Genomic DNA, 22,447 nt, shown 5'->3' on the forward strand with positions numbered 1-22,447 from the left:
ATGTTGGAGCATGACATATATTTGGCGTAGTACAGCATGACAGAGAAACTGATAAAAATTCTTTAAATTGTCAGTTAACAGCTTAGTGCATGATTTGCTCAATCTTTACTTCATGCTTCATTCATACCCCAAAATGGAAAACCTGCAAGGGAAGCAGTGCTCAATAGTTAGAGAATTAGGACTGAAAGCAGCTGTTTGAGCTTTACAAGTACTGGAAATAAATGTTCACATAAATGAATGTTCTTCCATAAACTGGCAGATACCTTTCAACGCAGGAAAAAGTTTTTTCAACAAAAATTGCATTTTTTCCTCCCACTGCAGCCTGCCTTAAAAAAAAAGTAATAAGGCTCACACACAGACACATTTATATACATAACAGTCATGTTTAAGGTTAAATATCTGGATTTTGGCACTCCAGTAAACCAATCACAGATTTTAATGAAAGATACTATCTATTTCACTGGATGGATTAATATTCAATATATAATATAGCCGAGTAATATTAAGAGAACTTGGGTATATCTCTGAGAGTATATGATATTTTATCTTGATGCTTTTAATCCAATGGCTGTATTTCTGATTTGTGGAATATTCTTTACATTTGAAAGATGTTTAAACAATTTAGAGTCATATGACAAGAAATAATGTATTAGGAACAAAACAAACATAGAGGAGATAGGTCGAAGTCTTTGTAGATTAAAATGTTTTCCTAATACTGTCCCTTTATTTACTTAAATACATTTTTGTCTTTTATGAATGTGAGTTCTAGTGCTTTTGAATGTCTCTGACATAGTTCCATAATACCCAGCCCATAATTATACCTTTCTTGATAGATAGCTTAATAGCAACTCAACATGACAAATATGTTACAATGCTATTGAAAGATACAGTGTGAAATGTGTACAATACACTCAGGAGTACACAATTCATGGCTCATTTATTCAAAATGAAAAAAAAAAAAAAAACCACTTATATCCCCGCTTTCTATTATACCAACTTCCACTGAATATCTTTGAAGTATGCAAATTCACAAGGTTCTCTCCAACCATGTTGAATTGAAAAGACTTCATTATTTCATTAATCAATTAAAAAAAAAAAACATTTCTTTAGTAAACTTCTCTTGGAGAGTTTAATAGAGTTGGTTGTATTTGTGGTTTCTATTCTTTACCAAAGAGATTGGGTCAAGGCTCTCTGGGGCTCAGGCATGATTCTCTTTGTGTATTTTAATAAGGATGTTTCATATCAAACTCTAGTTGAAGGCTATTGTTTCTATGAAAAAATAATTATACAATAAAAAATCCCTATTATAAAATGATTATAAAGGGGAAGCTATTAAGAAGTAATATGAAACAGTGATTGCATTTTGTAGTATTTTTGCAGCTGTAATCTCATAAAGCAGAAGAGAGGATATTCTTTTCTTGCCTGCACATCAGCAAGCAGAAGCAGGAATCGTGTCTGTAAATATTTGAGTATATGAGATGCCATCTAGTTCCCTCCTCCCACTTCTTTTCCCAAACAGGCACTTGCTTTTATATTTCTAGACCATAAGTGGGGAACTAAATTAGGTTATTGGGTAGGTACAGAGATCAAAGAAAGCAAGACAATAAATAACCACTCCCAAAACTGTATCTGGAACTATGGGGTACTCTTGGGTGAGTCTCAGAGCTGCAGAAACATGAATAGTTAAATAATTTTTCAAATTATTTTTCATTTGACCTACAACTTAGATTCACTTTTCATCGTGATTTATTGTAGATACAGTGTGCATGTGTATATACTCACATACACAACTGATTAAAAAGTTTCTTGAAATAGTACTAATTCTTACTGCATGCTGAATCATAGCACTTTTTTTTATTCTATTCATTTTCTACCCCCAATTTGATAATCCATGGTCTAGAACCATCCTTTCTTGTCCCCAGAGTCCAAGATTACTATTTTAGGGGAGGGGAGTAAAATTGTAATGAATGCAAGGTATTTCTTTTATTTCCTTCACTTAAGAATCTTGGCAGTGAAGAAAAGAACAAACCACATTCAACATGGAAAGAATTTCTGTGGTCCCAAGATGCAGTGGTGACAAGTGAGCCTTCTCCAAATCTGCGAAATCATTATATCTGTAGGCTCGGGAAGAACAAACAATATTGTGTCCTAATGGTAGTCAAATGAAGGAAACAAATTTTACTCTGAAAAACATAGTTCCTTAGTTCTGTATAATATGGAGAAAAATCCCTCATCATAAATACTTCATATAAACACATCACAGTCTCAAAAGTTTACAAAGAAAAAAATAAACATTGAGGATCAGGCCCTACTCTAGACACTTTATATCCACCAAGTCACCTAATTCTAAGTGAATATTAAATACTGAATAAAAAACAGTACTCAGTTGAACATTATTGTTATTGTTAATATTGATACAGATTATAAATAATAAACCTAAGGGCTAGAAAGGATGAGTTACATCTCTCTAGAATTTTGGTACCACCATCCTGAAGAACATCTTGCTGATATGCATGAGAAGTTACAGGCTACCCAGGTGGCTCAGTGGTAAAGAATGTGCCTGCCAATGCAGGAGACGTGGGTTTGATCCTCGGTCTGGGAAGATAACACAGAGAAGGAAACGGCAACCCATTCCAGAATTCTTGTCTGAGAAAATCCCAGGGACAGTGGAGCCTGGTGGGCTACAGTCCATAGGGTCACAAAGTCAGACACGACTTAGCGACTAAAAAACAACATGAGAAGCTACAGTCATTTAGGAAGTCTAAAGAAACTCACTAAATTGTTTCATTAATTCTTCCTCCATGTAACCATTTAGTAGCAATCTTTTCCCATTGTTAATTATTAGAACAATTTTTCTATATTTTATTCATCACAATTTCCGTAGCATACTACACATTACCTACACTTATTTTCCACTCATAACTTCTCCATCACCAGTCTTTAAACTTTTAGAAGACAATGACTATATTCAACATATATATTTATCCCCTAAGCAACCCTATCATATTGTATATATTGGATAATTTGAAAAATTAGTATTTGAAAGGAAATGTGTGTGTTTACGCTTCATTGCAAAGGGCTTTAACTTACAAAATGCTAATAGAGGATCAAAAGAAAGAATATAGCCATTCTCAGATAAATCTATAAGCAAATATTCTATCTCCAACTGGAATATGTATATCTAACTGAAAAATAATTCACTTTGTGAAAACAGGAGCTTATTCCTATAAGCTAACTGAATGACTACATCTGTGACTCTTAAAAATACCATCATTATGTTTTTACAGTAGTGGTTGTTCAGTCACAAAGTCAACTCGACTCTTTGAGAATTCATGAACTGCAGCACGCCAGGCTCCTCTGTCCTCCACTATTTCCCAGAGTTTGCTCAAATTCATGTTCATTGAGTTGGTGATGCTATCTAACCATTTCATCCTTTGCCACATCCTTCTGCTCCTGTCCTCAATCTTTACCATCATCAAGGTCTTTTTCAATGAGTCAGCTCTTCTCATCAGATGGCCAAAGTACTGGAGCTTCAGCTTTAGCATCAGTCCTTTCAATGAATATTAAGGGCTGATTTCTTTAGGATTGACTGGTTTGATCCACTTGCAGGCAAGGAACTCTCAACAGTCTTCTCTAGCACAATTTAAAAGCATTAATTCTTTGGCACTTAGCCTTCTTTATGGTCCAACTCTCACATCCATATGTAACAATTTGACTATACAGACCTTTGTTAGCAAAATGATGTCTCTGCTTTTTAATATACTGTCTAGGTTTGTCATAACTTTCTTTTCCATTTAATTGGAGGTTAATTACTTTATAATACTGTGGTGGTTTTGCCATACATTCACATGAATCAGCCATGGGTGTACATGTGTTCCCCATCCTGACCTCCCCTCCCACCTCCCTCCCCATCCCATCGCTCAGGGTGTTCCCAGTGCACCAGCCCTGAGCACCCTGCCTCATGCATCAAACCTGGACTATACATGTTTCAATGCTATTCTCTCAAATCATCCCACCCTCGCCTTCTCCCACAGCATCCAATAGTCTGTTCTTTTCATCTGTGTCTCTTTTGCTGTTTCGCATATAGGGTCATCGTTACCATATTTCTAAATTCCACATATATGCGTTAATATACTGTATTGGTGTTTTTCTTTCTGACTTACTTCGCTCTGTATAGTGTCATAACTTTCCTTTCAGGAGGCAAGTGTCTTAAATTTCATGGCTACAGTCACCATCTGCAGTGATTCTGGAGCCCAAGGAAAGAAAATCTGTCACTTCTTCCTCTTTGTTTCCTTCTGTTTGCCATAAAGTGATGGGACCATATGCCACGATCTTAGTTTTTTTTAATGTTGAGTTTCAAACTACCTTTTTCACTCTTCTCTTTCACTCTCATCAAGGGGCTCTTTAGTTCATTTTCACTTTCTGCCATAAGGGTGGTATCACCTGCATATCTGAGGTTGTTGATATTTCTCCCAGCAATCTTGATTCCAACTTGTAATTCATCCAGCCCAGCACTTCGGATGTATACCCTACATAGAAGTTAAGTAAATAGGGTGACAATATAACAGATCATTGCACTCCTTTTCCAGTTTGGAACCAGTCAACTGTTCCATATCGAATTCTGTTGCTTCTTGACCCTCATTCAGGTTTCTCCCAAGACAGGTAAGGTAGTCTGGTATTCCCACCTCTTGAAGAGATTTCCATAGTTTGTTATAATCCACATAGTCAAAGGCTTAAATGTAGTCAATGAAGCAGAAGTAGAGGTTTCTGTGGAATTCTCTTGCTTTCTCCATGATCCAACGAATGTTGGCAGTTTCATCCCTGGTTCCTCTGCCTTTTCTAAATGCAGTTTGTACATCTGGAAATTCCTGGTTCACACCCTGCTGAAGCCTAAATTGAAGGATTTTGAGCATAATCTTGCTAGCATGTGAAATGAGAACAATTGTCCAGTACTTTGAAGATTCTTTGGCATTTCCGTTCTTTGGGATTGGAACGAAAACTGACCTTTTCCAGTCCTGTGGCCACTGCTGAGTTTTCCACATTTCTGACATAATGAGTACAGCACTTTAATGACATCATATTTTAGGATTTTAAATAGCTCAGCTAGAATTCCATCACCTCCACTAGCTTTGTTCATAGTAATGCTTCCTAAGGCCCACACGACTTCACACTCCAGGCTCTAGGTGAATGATCACACCATCGTGGTTATCCAGCTTATTAAGACTTTTTTTGTATAGTTCTATGTATTCTTGCCACCTCTTTAATTTTCTCTACTTCTGTTAGGTCCTTATCATTTTTGGCCTTTATTGTGTCCATCCTTACATGAAATATTCCCTTAGCATCTCTAACTTTCTTGAAGAGATCTCTAATCTTTCCTGTTCTATTGTTTTCCTCTACTTCTTTGCACTGTTCATTTAAGAAGGGCTTCTTATCTCTCCTTTTTATTCTCTGGAACTCTTCTTTCAGTTGCTTGTATCTTTCCCTTTCTTATAGTAGAAGCATTCACTATTATTGGGTGGCTATTTCTGTTTGGGCAATTTGTAGGATCTTGGCCATCTACGTTACCCACACTCCTTTGCAGTACTGAGAATACAAATACTACACAGGAGTTGTTTTCCTAAAGCCACACATGATGAGCACTTTAAAAGCAACAACACTTTATTAGTAATCTCATTTATAAATTCTGAGTGCTGAAGCAAATCCCATTTCTGAATTTTAATGACTCATTTGAATAGCCACCAGAATTATTTTTTTTTTAATTGAGCTTTTGGTGGACTGTTTATTACACAGATATCTAAGGAAGTTTTTTATGCTTAATGTTATTTTTAAGAGAGGTTTCAAGAGAATTTCAAAACATTAGCATCTGCACAAGTTTGACCATTCTATGGGACAGATCTCTCTGCAGAACCACCCCAGATCTGTGATACATTGATACATGTATCTGTGACACACGTGAATCACAAATTTCCTTAACACATAATCAGCCTTTAGTCTAAATCTTCAGGCTAAATTTTTCAGTTCAGTTCAGTTGAGTCCCTCAGTAATGTCTGACTCTTTGCAACCCCATGGACTACAGCACGCCAGGCGTCCTTGTCCATCACCAAATCCCAGAGTTTACTCAAAGTCATGTCCATTGAATCAGTGATGGATCCAACCATCTCGTCCTCTGTCATCCCCTTCTCTTCCCACCTTCAATCTTTCCCATTATCAGGGTCTTTTCCAATGAGTCAGTTATTCACATTGGGTGGCCAAAGTATTGGAGTTTCAGCTTCAGCATCAGTCCTTCCAATGAATATTCAGGGCTGACTTTCTTTAGGATGGAATGGTTGGATCTCTTGCAGTCCAGGGGACTCTCAAGAGTCTTCTCCAACACCACAGCTCAAAAGCATCAATTCTTCAGCACTCAGCTTTCTTGATAGTCCATCCATACATGAATACTGGAAAAACCGTAGCCTTGACTAAATGGACCTTTGTTGGTAAAGTAATATCTCTGCTTTTCAATATGCTGTCCAGGTTGGTCATAACTTTTCTTCCAAGGAGCAAGTGTCTTTTAATTTCATGGCTGCAGTCAGCACCTTCAGTGATTTTGAAGTCCCCCAAAATAAAGTATGTCACTATTTCCCCATCTATTTGCCATGAAGTGATGATACCAGATGCCATGATCTTAGTTTTCTGAATGTTGAGTTTTAAGCCAACTTTTTCACTCTCCTTTTTCACCTTCATCACGAGGCTCTTTAATTCTTCGCTTTCTGCCATAAGGGTGGTGTCATCTGCAGATGTGAGGTTATTGATATTTCTCCCGGCAATCTTAGTGATTCCAGCTTGTGCTTCATCCAGCCCAGTGTTTCTCATGATGTACTCTGCAGGTAAGTTAAATAAGCAGGGTGACAATATACAGCCTTGATGTACTTTAGTCTAAAGCTTCTAAGGTTAGGATGGAACGTTAGGATTTCAATCAGTCACCTGTTGAATGCCTGAACATGCTCCACATTTCTCTTTACCTCAGAATTTGAGCTTAACTTAGGAAGTCATGTTTGCTTTTCAGATAGAACCCGAGCTAGATTGTCGTTCCCGAGTCCAGCAAATCTGTGATTCTTTAATTATATGGAGCTTGTATGATGTGACCCATCATATATACTTGGAATCTTTAGTCTGACCTCATTTAAAAATTGAAATGTATTAGGTATAAATTCAAAATTCACCTTTGAAAAAAATTGGAGGTCTAGCAATACTAGGCCTTCTCTGTCTCTTGGCCCTCCTTGTCTGGGCACTGTCACAGAGACAGAGCACATTCTCAGCTTCCCCTGAAGGCAGTCCTACAGGCAGTAACACATTCAGGGCTGTCAGTAAGAATGTCATCTATAATTATATGCAGAATAACTGTGTTTACTAAATAAGTTATCTTTAATTGATTTATGCCATTCTTCTGTCTGGAATGTTTCCCCAGTCTGTCCTTCAAGACACAGAGTCTTATTTTGATAGTCCAGCCAAAATTAACTCCACTTTATCAGAAATTCAATGGAGTCTACTGGATTATACCTCTCCCAAAGCATCTATATTTTAGTAATTTCCATGAAGGTTTCCTTCTTTTTCCTCAACTGACTGCCTTTTTATTCCCTTAGAAAGTGAAGTTGCTCAGTCATGTCTGACTCTTTGCAACCCCATGAACTGTAGCCCGCCAGGCTCCTCCATCCATGGGATTCTCCAGGCAAGAGTACTGGAGTGGGTTGCCATTTCCTTCTCCTTTATTCCCTTAGAGCACACAGCAAAATACCTTGCCCATGATAGCATAATAAGTGCTTGATTAAAAAATGATCTGAAAAAAACATGCTTTAGAACTGGGATCAGAAAACTACGGCCCATCGGTCAAATTCGACAGCCATCTGTTATGTTATGACCTGTGAATCAAAAATATAATATTCCATGTCACATGAAAAATATATGAAATTCAAATTTCAATGTCCATAAATAAAGTGTCACTGGAACACAGCCAGGTACTATCTATGGCTGCTTTCGTATTACAGTGACAGAGATGGGTAGTCATGACAGAGACCATATGGACTGCAAAGCCCAAAATACATCCTATCTGAACATTCTATTAAAAAGTATGCTGACCACGGCTTTAGGAAAAGCCACGTCTGTTAGCAGAAGAGTGACTTTGCCTTGTGAGAAACAAGATTTATTTTATAATACTTCTATCTAGGTTTAGGAAGTCATTTTAGCTCTCTGAGTCCCTGAATTCTCTACTGCTCTACAGGAATGATACCAATATTATAGGGCTTTTGATGCAAAGATAAGCAAAAAATTTTAATATAGCAAGCAGCAGTATCATAAATGGTATTGTTACTGCATATTTTTGCCTAGCCCTCATGTCAAATGTTTAATTATCTCTGGTTGAGGACTAGTAATTTATGAGAAGGTAGCCTAATAAACGACTTCATTCATTAGAGTCTCATATCTACATGGCACGAAAAATAGGATGAAATTTTCCTTATTTTCATGATGGTTGTGAACACTGGCACCTCTGTTCACTTACCTGGTTTGAGCAAATAATTGCAAGTATTATTCCAAAGACAAAAGGTGCCTGTGGAGGGTGATTACTTCAAAAAGTTTTAAAATATGGAATCTTCATGACATGCATGACATCAGTTCTCACTGAGAGACAATTCTCCAACAAGTATTTACTTTCCACTCTGTCTTCAAATAATCACTCACCAATGAAGTGTCAATGGAAAACTCAACAAGGTAACAGCAAAGAGCATTCAAAAACCCCATGAAGCAGAAAAAAAACCACGGGATTCTCTTATATTGCTGTTAGCAGGATGTGTATCTTTTCTCTTCTCCCATGATAGAAACAACTGCCACAGCACTGAGGATCCTCATTTTACTTTGCTGTGTAATCAAGCACATAAAAAAGTCTTGTGTGGCATTGAATATGCTGTAGGAAATATTATTTCTTAACTAAAAGATAGATGGGCACTCAGAAACCCATGCATCACATTGTTCAGTATCCAATATTTCATAATTACCTACATAATTATGCTCTGCATGGACCACTTTTCTATATTTCTTATACAAATGTTTGAGTTTAAATATCATGTTTAAGTGTGTGCACACACACATACTCATGAGATCAGAATGAAAAGCTGTTTTCCTATAGAGTCAAAAAATCAAAGCATATTAAAATCCTGTGAAAGAACATGTAGTTATGCAAGTAGGTGTAGACTAAAATTCCAGGAATCCTGCTATGAAAACTTAATGCTAGTATAAAAATTCACACACACAGAAAAACACAAAACTGCCATTCTTCTTTAAACTTACCTGGGTGGCACATGAGACTGCCCTTTGAGTGGGCAGATTCTTAGAACAAGAGACTGTATGTTGCCACAGTGAAGAGGGAAGAACAGGGAAATTCTCTTCCCAGTATTCATGTATTCTCTGAACAACTGTTGAAACTTACCAATGCCCCATGTCCATGAAAGTGAAAGTGAAGTCTCTCAATCGTGTCCGACTCTTTGCGACCCCGTGGACTGTAGCCTACCAGGCTCCTCCATCCATGGAATTTTCTAGGCAAGAGTACTGCAGTGGGTTGCCATTTCCTTCTCCAGGGGGTCTTCCCGACCCGGGAATCAAACCCGGGTCTCCCTCATTGCAGGCAGATGCTTTACCATCTGAGCCACCAGGGAAGCCCATGTCCAAAGGCAGTAGCAATCAATGTCACAATGGTAGTGACCAATCCCAGCACTGCTGGATGCCTTAAGTCCAGCCAACAGTACCCTTCACCACCCCTCCTTGCTTGTAAGATCAGAGGAGCAAATAAAGTTCACATGCTTGGAATTAACTAAATTAGTCATCAGAGCCACTCAAAATAGCAGCTTACAAATTCCACTCTCAAGTTTAAAAAAAAAAAAAGTGAATTAAGTCAAGGGTTCAGAGAATGTGAATTCATGAGCCACCAGACCATCTCACACCATCCCTTGAATTTCCTTTCTTGACCACAGATGATGAGGCTCTCAGTGACTATACAGTAAGGCCAAGAAAAGAGCCACTTCTTCCTTGAAATAGCCTCCCAAGGTCACTCAACACAAGCCGGGCATCAGATCTACCTGAGAAAGCCCTCACTTCGTTCTTTCTTTTTTTTTTTTAAACTGTTCTTTTAGTTAAAAGGAACAAGTTGCCTGTTTAAGTGACAGGTGGGAACATTACCTTTGTCTCCAGCAATCTTATAAATAAGTAAACCTAACTGGTGACTCTTATCCTACTAAGATAAGAGCTTAATTCCTCAGCTGCCAGGCAGAAGTTGGAAGAGGAAGCACATTTGCATTGGTAAATCTAGTAGGGATAAAGTAGATTTTTTTGTCTTTCCCTTTTTTGCCAAGATCAAGTTTGTTGTTTTCCTCCTTTTTACACAATAAATACCCAAAATACAGTCTGACCAAAAAGCAGTACTTCACATTCACCAGATGCTTTTCAAAATGAATAGAACATTGAACAAACATTTTATTATCAGCAATACTTTAATCTTAACCTTCTAACATGGAATTTTATAAGCAGAAGTATCACAGTGATGCAAAACTGAACAATTCTTTGGTAACGCAATGGCAGTTATTTCAGGCTCCAATTATTATGCCATTTACTTGAAAGATAAAAGAAATAATAAATTAAAAAGATGTTGAACAATTATATTTATCTACTGAGGGACAAATAAATTCTAACATTTCAGCCATTTACAAATGTCATTTGCCTTCTTATTTTCACTGACAACCTTCAAAGAAATAAATGTGGTGTTTCTTGCGGGCATTGTTAGTTACCCTTCTGTAAAAAAAAAACAAAAGAAAACTGGCAATCACTGGACAATTACCAACCACAAAAAAAAAAAAAAAAAAAAAAACAGCTAAACCTGCACAGTTGGCAAATAAAACGTCCAAAAGTTGTTCAATAATGTGATAGTGCTTTAAGCTCATGGAAAGCTGTATCAAAAAAAAAACAGATAAAAAGTCTATCTTCTCCTATAGTTTCTTCAAATTATACACACAGATACTTATACATGTAAAGATGTATCCATAATTCAACTGCTCCCTACCACATACTGTTCTCATTAAATAATTTTAAATTTAAACTATTTTTCTGTAAAATAACATCTAGGGCTGCATGCATTGCCTGGTGGCTCAGGTGGGATAGAATCTGCTTGAAGTGCAGGAGACCCAGATTCAACCTCTAGGTCGGGAAGATCTCCTGGAGAAGGGAATGGCAACTCACTCCAGTATTCTTGCCTGGAGAATTCCAAGGACAGAGAAGCCTGGCGGGCTACAGTCCATGGGGCAGCAGAAAGCCAGGCATGACTGAGCAAGTAAGCACACAGTTCTGCATATCTACTCAGAGTTCTGTCTCTTGACACTGTCTCAAACTTAAAGTGAGGACTGGTGTTCAAAGAAAGTGACGTGCAAAATAAATTGCGACATGAAGATAAATTGGATCTGTATGATCTCTGGTGAGGAGGAAGTATAGACAGGGTACCTTAGGGTTCACTAACAAAACGGAACAAGCAGCTATGCCACTTCCCCAATTAAAATATGCAGCAGTTTTTTGTGTGAGAATTTTCCTTTGAAAGTAATATGGATGAAAAAACAGTCCCTCTGCATGGACATTTTCTTATGACCAAGCTATGCATGTATGAAAACAGCGAGGGCACTGGGGTGTGGGTGTCACTGGAAAAGATGAAGTGGAGAAAAGGATCCCCATGGAATACCTGTCAGGTTTTTTTCGCTACCATGGGATCCAAATGATATATTAAGCAAAAGAAAAAGAAGTTTTAAAACGGAGGTAAAACAAAAGACAGAAAGTATATGAGAAGGTTTCACTGATGGCTTGCTGCTGCTGCTGCTAAGTCACTTCAGTCATGTCTGACTCTGTGCGACCCCAGAGATGGCAGCCCACTAGGCTCCGCCGTCTCTGAGATTCTCCAGGCAAGAACACTGGAGTGGGTTGCCATTTCCTTCTCCAATGCATGAAAGTGAAAGTGAAGTCGCTCAGTCGTGTCCGACCCTCAGTGACCCCATGGACTGCAGCCTTCCAGGCTCCTCTGTCCATGGGATTTTCCAGGCAAGAGTACTGGAGTCGGGTGCCATTGCCTTCTCCTACTGATGGCTGAGTGGTATGGGATCTGTCTGCCAATGCAGAAGACAGAGGTTCAATCCCTGGGCCAGTAAGATGCCACCTGTCATGGAGCAACTAACTCCAAGTGCCACAACGACTGAGCCCATGTATCACAACTACCGAAGTCCACGGGTCGTACAGCCAGTGCTCCGCAACAAGAGAAGCCACCACCACAAGAAGCCTGCATGCCATAACTAGAGTAGCCTCTGCTTGCCACAGCTAGAGAAAGGCCCACATGCAGGCAGCAATGAACACCCAGCACAGTCACAAAGAAATAGAATGATGTGAGAATTACAGAAACACGTAGTAAAATACCTTGCCCAGTGCCTAGCACTGAGGACAGCCAAGCAATGACGGCCATAATTTTTAGGTAAGCTCAGAGGCACTGACAACTGATATCTGTGAGGAAACGGCTGACTTCCACACTGGTGGGCATTTCCAGTCAGGCTCATATACGGATTAGCAAGACGGCACAGGCACAGTATAGAGGGTATATACAGCACACGCAAGAACCCAGCTCCCAACACTCAGCGATGGGCGGGATGAATCAGCAGTCACTTGAAGCAATACACATTAGTGTGTGTCCACAGTCTATTCCAGGAAAGCACTTGACAGTCCTCAAGAGGGAAAGCAAAGGAGATAAACACAGAGACCAGGGCTAGAATTTTATGAGGAACAGCAATGTGATCCCTCAGCCAGCTGGCCCATCAAGGCAATTCTAAGCAAGCTAATACCAATTAAGCCTCACACTTTTTGAATTCAAAGTGGCTCTATGTCACAGGCATCATTTTCCTTTCAGCAGCCCAGTCTCTCTAGCGCAACACTTTCTGTCCATTCATTTCAACAGTCATGTCTGACTCTTTGCAACCCAGTGAACCGTAGCCTACCAAGCTCTGCTGTCCATGGAATTCTCCAGGCAAGAATACTGGAGTGGGTAGCTATTCCCTTCTCCAGAAGGTCTTCCCAACCCAGAGACCAAACCCAGGTCTCCTGAAGTACAGGCAGATTCTTTACTGTATGAGCCACCAGGAAAGCCCACTTTTCTTAAATAGGATCCTAAACCTACAGCCACAAAATTAAATGATGCTTGCTTCTTGGAAGAACAGTTATGTCAAACCTAGACAGCATATTAAAAAGCAGAGATGTCACTTTGCCGACAAAGGTCCATATAGTCAAAACTATGGTTTTTCCAGTAGTCATTCATGAATGTGAGTGTTGGACCATAAAGAAGGCTGAACGCCAAAGAATTGATGCTTTGAACTGCGGTGTTGGAAAAGACTCTTGAGAGTCCCTTGGACTGAAAGATCAAACCAGTCAATCCTAAAGGAAATCAATCCTGACTATTCACTAGAAGGACAGATACTGAAACTAAAGCTCCAATACTTTGGCCACCTGATGCGAAAAGACAACGACTCATTAGAAAAGACCCTGGTCCTGGGAAAGACTGAAGGCAGGAGGAGAAGGGGACAACAGAGGACAAGATGGTTGGATGGCATCACTGACTCAATGGACATGGATTTGATCAAGCTCTGGGAGATGGTGAAGGACAGGGAGGCCTGGCGTGCCACAGTCCACGGGGCCGCAAAGAGTCGGGCATGACTGAGTGACTGAAGAACAAAAAGCTTGGCATTTTTTCTCCTCTCATTGTCTGCATATGCCTTCTTTCACTCTCAGACAGAACGCAACCTGACTGATTCATCTTGGACTCCTCCAAAGCACTTATCGCAATGCCTCACACAAAGCAGACACTCCGTAAATGCCTGCAGGATGGCTGCACATAAAGAGAACTCTGGTTGCAATGTATGAGACGCACTGCAGAAAGGAAGGAAAAGCAGGCACAGAGAGGAGGAGCAAGGCCAGGGCAATAGTTGAGATGAGAGATAATAAAGACAAGAGCTGTCCATGGAAAGATATACTAAAGTGGGAGTAGGGATAAGGTGAGAAAAGGGGACAATGAAGAGGAAGTATAATTTAGTATAACAGCATAAACCCTGCGTTCTCTCTGCTTACGGGCATATTTGCAAAAGGAAAAAAAAAATGTGTTATTGACTAGAATCAAGATTCCTTTTGCTGTGGTTTGTATAAATGTATACATACATGTGTGACTGTCTTATACTCAAAGTTCAACATTATTCATGAGCTAATACTTAAGAATGCACTCTCACATCCCCAGACCATTTAGCTCTGCTAACACAATTCATAGAAGACATAATTAGCACAGGGGTACTTAAAAACACTTTCATGTGATGAGTACTTTAAGACTGCTTACCACTTAGGCAATAGTCAATTAAATTGGTTTGAATGAGCACTTTATTTGCAGGAGTCAGTGAACTAATCAACAGAAACTTTTGAGACAATAGCTATTTTAACAGCTAAATAAAATTGTGGGTTTTACTTAACCTTATGTGCTTGTTGAACTCTAACAGCATTTCCAACATACGTTATTTTTTAAGTCCCCCCCTCCCAAAGCCCTCTCAGTCACCACAAAGCTTACAAAAATCCATTATTTGGAGATCAAGATTACAGGAACAAAACACACCAGTGATGCTTGCTTTCCTCTCCCTGATTTTCACATGCATACTCTGATAAACTGTCAAGATATAAATAGTACAAATGAAAAGCAATTCAAGATTTAGGGTGGTGCAACCGAGGGAATGATTTGAAATAAGTTTACTAGTGAAATCATGGCAGACGTCAAGATTTATAAGCAGAGATCAGTGACGTCTCCGTTTCACCAGTATCAATGCTATAACATCATATTACACACACAGAAAAACGACAGCTATTTGAGTTTATGGCAACAGTTTCCTAGAAGTACCACATCCAATACCACAAACTCATTTTCTCAATGATTTCAAGGGTGGCAGTTATTAAACCAATTGAACAATATTCCTCAATTATCTCAAAGAGAACGTGGAATGCGTATTCTGTTTCCAAACTTTCCTTAATCACTATTTGGATGAAAGACTAGTGCAGAAAGTTTTCATGTTAAGATGACAAAGAACAGGATGGAATCTATGACTGAGGGCATTCTAAGATGTGTGCCAAGAAGCTCAATTTGGTTTGTATTTGCACACAAACTATTGGCTTTAAAACAGGCAGAGTTTATGATGTGCAAATGCAGCCCAAACATGTGAATTTTCTTTGTACATGCTGTCCATTATTAAATCTATACTGTTAAAGGAGGCCAAGGCTCATGCCTAACGATCACACATTTTAGCCTCAGCCTATAATTTTTGGTTATAATACCAACAATTTTTAAAAATGATTTAATCTAGATGATCTAAATCTTCTCGTAAAGCTGAAGTCTTCTCTCAGTTATAATGCATTCAGGGATACCTGTGAGTGGACACAACCTTCACTGCCTTGGTAGGTCCTGAAGAGGTAAACATACATTTCATAGGTCAAGCAGCTCTGTGGCAAAAGGGTTATGCCAGGTCACAGGGGCTGGAGGAGGGGTGTTTTTTGCTTTGGATGACGTGTAAGCCAGAGGGGGCATATCAACATGATTTCATTGAGGGGCTGGTGTCTTCTGATTTCTCTGATCTGAATGCACAGTCAGCTTTGCCCTCAGGCTGGCTTCCCAGGTGATTGTAGGCTGGACACCTGACGCAGCCAGGATGCCAGGACTCCTCATTCAGATATACTAGGAGAAAGGGCACTTTTCCTAAAGTTTGAACAAAATGTCCTTGATTTAATCAAATCTTATGTCAAAAAAACAGAACAAAACAAAACCAAAAAACCCTTAAGCTCAGTGGCTTAGGCCAATCACTGGGGCAAATCAGAGGGATCTATCTGTAGAGCTCTGCATGGGTTAGTCTCCAGGCCTCAGAGCTGTTTCATGACAGCAGTGAACAGTTGATACTGGAGACACCAACAGAATATCCACTACAAGAATGTTAAGGACAACTAAATATCATCTTCCCTTCTACGACTAATCCCTTCTAGGACTGATGGCTTCTTACATTCATTCACTAATTACTACTTAGGTAATTTCTAGGTACTATCAAAATAATTATAGATTCCAATATGTTGACTGCTGACTACAAATCTAAGAGAATAATCTGATGAGATAAGAACACTAGAACTTTTACAGAAATATGATATTTTCCAGGGTGGTATTTTAAACTAGGCATCAACAATAATTTCCATTATCCAAGGATGTTTCTCTTTTCAAAACACCTATAAACCTTGCTAGACCCATTGGAAGGTTAAGTAAAAACAAAATAGAATATTTTCTGCAAAGTTTAGAATTTTCACATGCACTGATGAAGGATTTATCTTATATACTCTCACGAAGCAATGATACCTGAAATCTGAACTCATCTGACAAAGGATTGAGTATTTGCTGCTAACACTCAGGAAATATTTATAACTTTTCATGGGAAATTAGAAAGTTTTCATTAGTTTCCTAGATGTAAGCTACTTTGAGATATTAGATATTGGAAGACCTTTGCAAGATGGTCAAGTTTCTATTTTAAAAATATAGAGAGCAGTGCTGTCCATCAGAAATATAATACAAGTTATACATATAAATATAATAATTTCTAGTAATCACATTAAAAAGGTTAAAAGAGACAAGTTAAATTTATTTCAATAATGCTTTTACTTGACCAAATATAACTAAATTATTATCAATGCAGCATTTAATCCAATATAAATTATTGAGATATTTAAATAATTTATTTTAACTCAATATTTTGAGTAACAAGTCTTTTATATTCTGGATGCATTTTACAGTCTCCACTGGGGCACATTTCAGTTGGGGCTAGGTACATTTTAAGTGTTCAGCTAGCATATGTGGCTAGTGGCTTGGCAGACAGTGAACATAAAAAGTATCTAAAACAGCTAAGCAATGAATTACTAGGTAATGAAGGAGGAAAACAATGATTTCTTTGGGTCCTGGTAATTTTTAACCCATGGCATATACCTCTGACTTCATTCCAGAAGACCAACTACTGAAGTGATAAATTCTAGTGATTAGGGAGCTATATTCTGATTGGAAAGATAAAAAGAAATCTTGAGATAACTGTAAAGATTGGAACTTGTGTGTTAAGTCACTAAGTTGTTTCCGATTCTTTGTGATCCCAGGGACTGTAGCCCACCAGGCTCTTCTGTCCATGGGATTCTCCAGGTGAGAATACTGGAAAGGGTTGCCATGCCCTTCTCGAAGGGATCTGCCTGACCCAGGGATCAAACCCAGGTCTCCTGCATTGCAAGTGGATTCTTTACTGTTTGAGCCACCAGGAAAGCCTATGTATATGTGTATACACACACACACACACAAACACACACACACACAAACACACACAGGGCAAGTTACTTATACTCATAGGGACTGTTTCCTCACAGGAAAGCCTATGTATGTGTGTATAAACACACACACACACACTGGGCAAGTTACTTATACTCATAGGGACTGTTTCCTCACAGGAAAGCCTATGTATGTGTGTGTACACACACACACACACACACACACACACACACACAGGGCAAGTTACTTATATTCATAGGGACTGTCTCCTCACAGGAAAGCCTATGTATGTGTGTATAAATACACACACACACACACTGGGCAAGTTACTTAAACTCATAGGGACTATTTCCTCACTTCCAAAATAGAAATAATATGTCTCACTGTATTTTTGTTCATTAGATGACCTAAGTAAGAATATTCCACAGTGCCTAAGCATCCATTAATGAGTACTGTTAGTATTACTAATTTTGAAGTCTTCACTATTATTTTCCTCATCTGAGGGTTGCTTCTTTTTCTGGTTTCTTAGACTTCTGGAGGGTTCTTATCTCTAACTCTCTGTTTTCTACATAGTTCTCAACTTTTTTCATAGCAACTCAGTAAGAGACGTATGTAAGAACAAGACTCAACTCACATATATTAAGAGGACAGGGACGCTCTAGGAGGACTGGGATGCTGTCTGTTTTGTTCACAGGCATCTCCCAAATGCCTAGAAGTGCTCAGCAGACTATATTTACTAAATGACAGTGAATGCTGATACATTATAGTTTATGCTTATTTCACTTATTCTAATAAAAATGCTTGACATGATCCAAAGAATTGATCTTTTAATCCCTTACTTCATAATGACCTTCAGTTTGGAAAACTCATCCCTGTCTTCTGCCGGTTCTTCATTTCATTCACAAAGTAAACCTCTTCAAGTGGACTCAAGGTGACACTTGAGCCTTGAGGTCACCTTTAAGCCTTTCTTTTTTCTCATATCCCACATACATCCCATCCACAAATCCTCATGAATATATATTCAAAATATATCCAAAATCTGACTACCACCCTGATACTTTAGCCACCTGATGAGAAGAGCCGAGGCCTGATGGCCAGCAAAGATTGAGGGCAGGAGAAGGAGGTGACAGAGGATGAGATGGTTGGATGGCATCACCAATTCAATGGACATGAGTCTGAGCAAACTCCAGCAGACAGTGAAGGACAGGGAAGCCTGCCTGGCATGCTGCAGTCCATGGGGTCACAGAGTCAGACACAACTTAGCAACTGAACATCAACAACCCCTGCTACCACCCTGAAGTCAGCTACCAACATCCCGTCCCTGATTACGGCATTAACTTCCTACTGCAGCCTCTGCTTGCTCACCTGTATTTCTACAATCAATCCGCAACACAATATCCAGCTAGGGCCTTAAAAAAAAAATACGCCAAATTACATCACTGCTCTGATCAAATCACATTATGGCTCCTGAGGGCATTCAAAGCAAGAGCAGTAAATATTTTCAGTGATACACAAGGCCTTCATTTTCTGCTGCATCCATCTCCACATTACTTCTTAACTTTCACCTACTACTTCTTTTCCATAACTCTTCCATATCCAACCAGGCTAACTTTCCTGCTATTTCAAGAAATACTCAGCATGTCATATATTAAACACTTGCATGGATTGCTGACTCGGCCTGAAGCTCTCTTCCCTAAATACCCACAAGGTCAACTCGTTCACTGCTAAGTCTTTGTGCCAAACATCATCTTCTCTATGAGGATGAATCTGAAGACCTCATTTAAAATGGTAACTCACGTCCCAGCCCCCAAACTTTCATGTTATGCTGCTTATTTGTCTTCATAGTGCCATCATCTACTAACTCAGTGTGATTCTTTACCACAACCTACATGACACAGATCTCTGTCCCTTTCCTTCACTGGAAACAATGTACAACATACAATACATGCTTAATAAATATTTTTTAAAGAATGAATGCAGCCTGGTTTTTTTGAGGAAAAAATGCTCATGTTCATCTTAGGAAAAACTGCCAGCTCAAAATTGCAATTTGCCTCCTTGCTGCAGAGAGAAACATGCAGAGACAAAACAATAGAAGGAAATCATTTTTAAAATGCACAAAATAATGGATGACAGAAAGCTTAGGTCTGAGAAAACAGAAAGTCAAAATTATCAAGCATTTGCTCTATTTATTGAGTTAATGTCTTGGGATAAACTCTAGGTAGTGAATCTACATAATATGTCTTTACTTGGTATTTATTTATAGATACCTACTACATCATGAACAGATTTTAAATTTAATATTTAAAAAGTGGCCCAATATTGGTTAACAGAATATCATACTCACAAGCTAGCTTTTGAATCTAAATTTTATATAAATGCAAAAAGACTACCAATATTCAGTACATAAAGAACTGTAATGCAATCAATACTCTTTAGAAAATTGGTCAGAGACAAATTCTTCTCCATACTGTAATTGTAAAGATTACCAATTCTGTAAGTAATACTCTATATGTAACTTATCATATGTTAATCCAATTCTCCTTTACCAACTTTTATAGTTTTTTAACATACCTAGAAAATCAAGTGTTCCTTTAAAACTTTTTAAATAATGTCTTAATATTTTGTAAATGAATACTGCTTTTACTGCTTTCTCTATGAAAGCAGTATCATAAGTGTAAAACATTTCTAAGTTACTGAAAGCAAGCAATACAGTTTGTACATAGTGCCAAATTACAATTTAAAATTTTAAACCTTTGACACACTAATCTCACTCCCTTTAGCTATATTTCTACTTTCTGAGTATATCTACCTGCTTCTAAGTAACTGTAAAATTTCAATGTTGTTTCTATGAAAGTTGACATTGTGAATAATAATACTGCTTAAGTATATTTCCTTTCATTTTTCTCCTTTGACAACAGAAATCAAATTTTAATTTTTTTTTAAATGAAGGAAATAGTGCAAGAAAAAATTGCTTTCATATCTGTGTTGATCATCTCCAAAGACTATTTAAAACAGTAAAAATTTAAAATAATTATTCCTTTTTTGCTCAGTGCTAGGTTAATGGCAAAGAAAATCTTTTAGAAACCAAAACTGAGGCATCAGGGAAAAACCTGCTTAAAAAAAAATGCTTATTTTAAAAGTTGGAGGTTTAAGTATCATTTAAATACTTTAAGAATGTTTAAAATTTGACTTAAGGGCTCAGAAGTCTACTCCAATATAAACATGTCTTCAAGGAACATATGTTTTACCTGACACTGCATTTGGCCTCATTCCACACCAATTTCCTCCTCTTAGAAAAGAAAAATGACAGGCCACTTTCCCTAAGTATCAAAAAGAACTTGTTCGTCTAGAAAATAGGTCATCTTCTCAGGAGACAGATGCTTAAATTGTGCGGGGTGAGAGGTGAAAACTTCTGTAACCTACTTTCAAGTGGTGTACTCAATCTATCAATAAATGGAAAATGCATACACATATGTATATAGATAGAATAATTAAAGATACAATAAAATGGTGTGTATGTGGGTATTCATCGTACCATTCTTTCAACTGCTTAGGTACCAGAGAAATTTTATAATAAAAAGAAATAAAGCAATAAGATGAAAAAGCAAAAAAAAAAATTAATCATTGTACATATATTACTTCATTTAAAGCAATCTTTGTCTTTACTCCTTTACTGTTTCAGAAAATGAAACAAAACGAACAAAATGAAACACATTTTATGAGTTGCTTTTGTATGGTGGATATAGGAGAATCTTTCCCTTTTTTGTTTTGTTCCAAGCTACAAATTTTCAAAGTTTGAAAATTTAAAATTCTATCTTTATTTTTACTCCCTTAAATAAGTTATTTGGAGAAGACAAACTGTATTGTTTTTAAGATTAGGCATGAAAATACTGAAATTCCTAAAAATCTATATTCTTCCTTTATACTAAAGTTTACAAGATTTAGACTTTTTGGAAAAAATGTCATAAACTACTATTCTCAAGTTCTGATTGTTATATTCATAACACTAAACTAGATCTGTTTTAGTAAGTGACACTATATTTGTGATGAAAGTAAAATAGCTTGCAAAAATTAGGAAGCAAAACAAGATTCAATTTATCAGAAAAGTAGTTTCTTTCTGGGAAAAAAAAAAAGATTTGTGGAATATTGTTCAACATTTAAAAATTATTTAACATATGACTCAAGCGTAGTTCTAACTTCAGCTTAGAAAATACAGTTTATTATTACCTCCTAGGCAGCCAATGAATGGGAGGAGGATCAAATGCTTCCATGACAACAACATCTTTAACTTCCAAAAGCAAGAGTAACTCTTGTCCAGTTTCCGATGAATAGAATGCTTAGTCTTCAGGTAAATCCTTTAATCTGTAAAATATATATACAAAGAAGTCAGACGTTTAAAAAATGAATTGCTTTAAAATGTAGATTTTCTTCTTCTCATAAAACTGTAGCATTCACAACACCCAAAATCCCCAAATGAAATGAATCTTTTTGATGCAAATAAATATGTATGGTATGTAGATACTTAAAAAGCTCTTTATGTAACTGATAGGCATATGGAGGAAGCTTCACAAAATTAGAAATGTCCAACAAAACTAAAATATTAAACATTAAAACTTTGCTTGATAGTAATCATAACAAATAAAATATGGCCTTGAAATTAAAGCTTTTCTCATTTTCTTTCATGATAATAATTTTGGTTAAACTAAATGAGTCAAATCAGTAGATATCTTGAAGCACTGCTTTTCATAGTCTCTTAATCCTTCATAAGGCATATAAATAACATTGTCAACGATCATCCTAAGCCTTTTTTTTCAGGAACAACTGTAGAAAGCCCTCAATTACATATGCTTCATAAAAGAGATAAAAGTCTAACAATGAAAATTGTTCAGTCAGATAATCTTGCAAATGGAACTACCTTATTTTTTGCTTTCTTGGATTTTCATAAATTTGCATGTGCTGGCTAAGAGTAGATAATTAAGTGAATATCCTGTGTCATTTTTGGTGGCCATCTGAAACTACCTCAACTGCATGGTTAAC

The 22,447-nt window shown here is 37.6% G+C and overlaps 1 protein-coding gene across 1 annotated transcript in view; it reads right to left on the reverse strand.

Annotated features, from left to right (window-relative positions):
* The window catches only part of CNTN3 (contactin 3), a 286,007-nt gene extending 264,315 nt beyond the window's left edge, over nucleotides 1-21,692 (reverse strand). The window contains exon 1 of the mRNA XM_052638038.1: nucleotides 21,638-21,692. Coding sequence (XP_052493998.1) covers nucleotides 21,638-21,692 — 55 coding nt within the window. The remainder of the gene's footprint in view (nucleotides 1-21,637) is intronic.
* Between the last annotated feature and the right edge of the window lie 755 nt (nucleotides 21,693-22,447).

The sequence above is a fragment of the Budorcas taxicolor genome, chromosome 1 (assembly GCF_023091745.1).
Source record: "Budorcas taxicolor isolate Tak-1 chromosome 1, Takin1.1, whole genome shotgun sequence".
Lineage (NCBI taxonomy): Eukaryota > Metazoa > Chordata > Mammalia > Artiodactyla > Bovidae > Budorcas > Budorcas taxicolor.